The sequence below is a fragment of the Sorex fumeus genome, unplaced genomic scaffold, assembly GCF_029834395.1.
Source record: "Sorex fumeus unplaced genomic scaffold, SorFum_2.1 ptg000006l, whole genome shotgun sequence".
Classification (NCBI taxonomy): Eukaryota; Metazoa; Chordata; class Mammalia; order Eulipotyphla; family Soricidae; genus Sorex; species Sorex fumeus.
The window spans coordinates 28,327,223-28,332,009 of record NW_026606063.1 but is presented as its reverse complement, the minus strand read 5'-3'; the positions used below and the strand labels follow the sequence as shown (position 1 = coordinate 28,332,009).

The 4,787-nt window shown below is 52.7% G+C and overlaps 1 protein-coding gene across 1 annotated transcript; it reads left to right on the top strand.

Annotated features, from left to right (window-relative positions):
* The first annotated feature begins 915 nt into the window (after window positions 1-915).
* On the top strand, window positions 916-3,397 carry ID2 (inhibitor of DNA binding 2). The gene is made up of 3 exons (XM_056123785.1): window positions 916-1,429; window positions 1,771-1,834; window positions 2,647-3,397. Exons 1-2 carry the CDS (start codon window positions 1,082-1,084, stop codon window positions 1,825-1,827), a joined length of 405 nt encoding a protein of 134 aa, XP_055979760.1. The 5' UTR covers window positions 916-1,081; the 3' UTR covers window positions 1,828-1,834; window positions 2,647-3,397.
* Window positions 3,398-4,787: the final 1,390 nt, after the last annotated feature.

Genomic DNA, 4,787 nt, shown 5'->3' with positions numbered 1-4,787 from the left:
GAATGTGACGCCAGAGATTACGACTAGCACCTAATTAATCACGTTACTTTGCTATTTACGCTGCAGGGCTCAGACATCCAGCTTTTCAAGGGCAAGACATGCAAATAAAGTTTCAATATGCAAAACATCCTCATAATTTCCGATTAATAGGTCATTAAAAGGACTCTGTCCGGGTCTAGAATAGGAACCTAGAAAGGACCGGCTTCTCAAAGCAATTTAAGGGACCAGCGACTAGGTAGGACGCGGCTCCCAGGAAGTGCGCATTTTCCAGCGTTTACAATAAAGCCTCCAGCAGTGTCGCTCTAGGGTGCAAGATCCCACACTAAACCGCCTGGATGTAGACTGGAGGTAGAGCGGCGCGGCGCGGCGCGCGCGCGCGCGCGTGTGTGTGTGTGTGCGCGCGCGCGCGCGCGTTACGCATGCATGCCTTTTCCTTATCCGAATTTTCAAGGCAAACTTTTTTCAAGGTAAATATGTGTGTTCTTTCTGGATGACATTCCGTAGCTCCTCGTAAACTCGGGCATTCGTGCTCGCTGTGCAGAACTGGCCGTGTCGCTGTGATTTGAGGGCTGTTGAAAGCTCCAAGCAAGGTGTGTAAGGCTTCTCCGGTCACAGCGTAGTTCGCCCTGGAAATTAGAATTCAGATGCACATGAGAGGTCCAGGTCCCCTCCGTTCCCCCACCCCGAATCCCCCACCCGGCCCCTCCCCGCCTTTTACTCCCCGGGTCCTCTCGCGCCCGGCGCTTACTGTACTCTATTTACCACCCCAGCTGGGCTCGCGCCCGCCCCGCCCACCCCGCGGAGATTGGCTGCAAACGCGGAAGCACCGAGCGCTGGTGCCGGCCAATCGGGGAGCCGACTCGACCTAATGGACGGGTCGCCTTCCACCAATGGAGAGGCAGGCGAGCCGGCTCGTAGGGCCCCGGCAAGTGAGGATAAAAGCCGCCCCGCCGGGCTCCCGGCTTCATTCTGAGCCGAGCCCCGTGCCGCGCGCAGGAAGCTCCGCAGGCGGCGGCGGCGGCCTGAGCTCCAGGGCAAGCCTGCTCCTCCTATTCCCGGTCTCTCCTTCCCCGCGGTCAGAATGAAAGCTTTCAGTCCTGTGAGGTCCGTTAGGAAAAATAGTCTCTCGGACCACAGCCTGGGCATCTCCCGGAGCAAAACCCCGGTGGACGACCCCATGAGCCTGCTGTACAATATGAACGACTGCTACTCCAAGCTCAAGGAGCTGGTGCCCAGCATCCCCCAGAACAAGAAGGTGAGCAAGATGGAAATCCTGCAGCACGTCATCGACTACATCTTGGACCTGCAGATCGCTCTGGACTCGCACCCTACCATCGTCAGCCTGCACCACCAGCGACCTGGGCAGAGCCAGACGTCCAGGACGCCGCTGACTACCCTAAACACGGACATCAGCATCCTGTCCTTGCAGGTAAGGACTTGCTGTCCATGCCCCCTCTCCTTGCTGCGTGTACCCCAGTGACCGCCGGGGCTGCCACAGATCCATTGTCAGGATCACCTTAGTTGGTGACTTAGAGATGAGCTAATTAACTTTATTTTCTTACAAGTCTGCTGGAGATTGAGACTTGCATGCATTTGCTGATAAGTTCTGACATGTTAATGCGTTGTCGCTGAGCCTGAGTTGTCCTATAAACGTGCTTAATGGAACTTGCTGTAGTGTGACTACATTAATTGGAAGAAAAAGGAAAGAAAAAGAGGCCCTTCTTCTTAAGATTGTCTAACATCGTGCCTTTTATCTCTCTTCTCTCGCAGGCTTCTGAATTCCCCTCTGAGTTAATGTCAAATGACAGCAAAGCGCTCTGTGGCTGAGTAGATGGTGAGTGTTTGCTTGTGCTCCCTTTGGTAAAGAGAGAGAGAGAGAGAGAGAGAGAGAGAGAGAGAGAGAATGAGCCTGTGTGTGGTTCATTTTTGTGTGGAAGGGTAGTTGTGTATCTAAATTGCTGGGTTTAGTAAATAAATGTGTACCTGTATTACGCATAATGCACCGTCTATGACGTGTGCTAGACCTTAAGGGGCTTCTAGTTCTGATTACCCAAGATCACAGGACATTTTCCTCTTTAAAAAAAAAAAGATGCCAGTCACTTACTATGAAGGTGGTGGAGGGAAATGTGTTTAGGCTTCTGTGCACATGTAATAGCCTGGCTTTCTACAATTGCTTTGGTACTATGAGGTACTAACCTCAGTGTAATTAATCTTATCGCTACAAATTCCACAGGGATCCTCCTTCCCTAAAACTGCAGCCCTATGGGATTCGGCTAGCCGAGCTTTGCTCCCCTATGCCTCAGACCCTGTGATGTGGGATTCTGGACTTCCCCTATCTGTTAACTAAAAGGGCTGTTTTCAATCAAATAATTGTTATAAGAAGCAGACTGGCGCCTGTGAGCACTGCCGTGGAGATCCAAATAGGAGATTGCGTTGGGAAGTTTTTTCCCTGGAGTCTCTGCTGTCTGAATGTTTAATTTGTGCTGTTGAGGCCAGGGTGTGTGTCGCATCTGGACACCAGGGTTTGCCCGATCTTTGAGTGTCTGGTTAAATGTTCAAATCGGGGCTTCCTTCTAGCGCCAGTGTGCCCGCCTCTGCCCATGTTACCTTCTTCTAAACATGCCTTTTTCTCCCGATCTCTTGCAGGTGTTTTATGACTTTTCTTTGCACAACAACAACAACAGAACTACAGCATCCTTTATGGCGCTGAACTTACTTTTCAACCATATCACAAGGCAGACAACAAGTCAAATGGACCTTAAAAAAGGAAAGAAAACGAAGTCATCCTCTTTCCCCAGGGTGTTTGGACCTGGACTCTGATATTAGCTATTTATGAAAAAAGACTTTTAAATGCCCTTTCTGCAGTTGGAAGGTTTTCTTTATATACTATTCCCACCATGGGGAGCGAAATCGTTAAAATCACAAGGAATTGCCCAATTTAAGCAGACTTTGCCTTTTTTTAAAGGTGGAGCGTGAATACCAGAAGGATCCAGTATTCAGTAACTTAAATGAAGTCTTTTGGTCAGAAATTACCTTTTTTGACACAAGCCTACTGAATACTGTGTGTATATTTATATATAAATATATATATATATATTGAGTGAAACCTTGTGAACTCTTTAATTAGAGTTTTCTTGTATAGTGGCAGAGATGTCTATTTCTGCGAAGTGTAATGATGTACTTATTCCTGCTAAACTTTTTATAAAAGTTTAGTTGTAAATTTAACCCTTTTATACAAAATAAATCCAAGTGTGTTTATTGAATGGTGATTGCCTGCTTTATTTCAGAGACCCAGTGCTTTGATTTTTATTATGTCATGTTATAACTGAACCCAAATAAAGACGTTCGAAATTTATGTAGACTGTATAAAATGATAATAAAACATGTCTGAAGTCAACATCTTGAGTGCCGAATGGTTTTTAAGATCTCTTTCCCCCCTGTACCTCTTGTATTAACTCCTCCACTCTCTTCTGTAGAACTTGGCGTGCAGAAAGTTTCCACAGATGTGGACTCAGCCTAGCATTTAGAGGACAAGGGCTGCCCCTGTTGCATTTGGGGAAAGTCGGGGGAGGGGGGTGGGTGGGGGTGGTGAGAGGCTGAAAGAGAATGTTTCCCTAGAGCCCACCAGCGCTTGAGGGATGCTGAGAGATGAGTCTTAAAACGAGTTTGATCGTTCCGTTTTGTATGAATGTGGAGTCTGATGGGGGCTTGGACAACTTCTGTGGAGTAAATGAAATAGATCCTTATTAGAGAAAAGGCTCCCTGCAGTGGGGACCAGAGGGACCTGAGGGAGAAGGGCGAGAAGATCCATTGTGTGGCTCTCTGGGGCCACTGAAGCTGAAAAGCCCTGAGTTCGCCCGGCCACGGGCTGGGCTGGGCACGTACGCCTCCACCTGTAGCGCACCAGCTGCGGTCTGCCAGGCCCAGTTTCCTAGGCAGGTGCCCTTCACTCTTGACTGCACCCCAGGACTGCCCGGGGGGGGGGGGGGTGAGGGGGAGGGGAAGGGAGCAGAGAAAGACGTTTCAAAAACCACCGAGAAAGTAAGAAGGTGCGTTCCAGCGCCGGCGCCCTCCCGCGCCTTTGGCCCCTTGCGGTGAAACGCCGGGTTCCTGCGAGGGAAAGTGTCTGCAAACGCCCGTGGATCCCCAGCCCAGCCGGCCCGTTCCTTGCGCCGCGAGGCCCTGGCGGCGGGGCGGGCGGTTCTGGAAGGCTGGTCCGAGGTGCCTGGGAGCTGCGGAAGGAAGTGCGGGGGAGGGGAAGGCGGCGGGTGCGGCGTTGGGTCTCACCTGGGGCCACTTTCTCAGGCCCAGCCCCAGCAGGTGTGTGGGTGGCGCCACCGAGTCTGCCCCTGCGGGCGCTTCCCGGCCGGGACCCGGAATCGATCCCCGCTGAGCACCGGGCAGGGCGTGGAGCGGCGCCCCAGGCACCCCTCCTCCAAAGTGCGCCAGCTTCTCGGGGCCAGGGTCCCTGGTGGTGGTGGGGGGGAGAACCGCGTACCCCAATCCTCCATCTCCCCGGACACACCCTACCCCCACACCCCTACGTGCCGAGCCCCGCAGGTGAGCACGTGTTGTGCCCAGACGCTGCCCTCCCCGCCCCGCCCCCAGGTTACCGGATTGTCAACCAGATCACTCCCCCCACCCCCTCCCCTCCAAGGAAGTGGGCTCGGGCCGCGCACCAGGATGCGGGGGGTTGGGGGATGGGGGGAGGGATGTCCCAACGGAGGCCACCCGCCCTTGAGACCTGTCACCTGACGTCCGGGCCACCTGTCGCCAGCCCGCCCGGC

Excerpts from the sequence above, each read along its gene's own strand:
- ID2 (XM_056123785.1), top strand. The coding sequence starts at position 1,082 with ATGAAAGCTTTCAGTCCTGTGAGGTCCGTTAGGAAAAATAGTCTCTCG. Across the intron at positions 1,430-1,770 it reads TCAGCATCCTGTCCTTGCAG|GCTTCTGAATTCCCCTCTGA; the intron begins GTAAGGACTTGC and ends CTTCTCTCGCAG.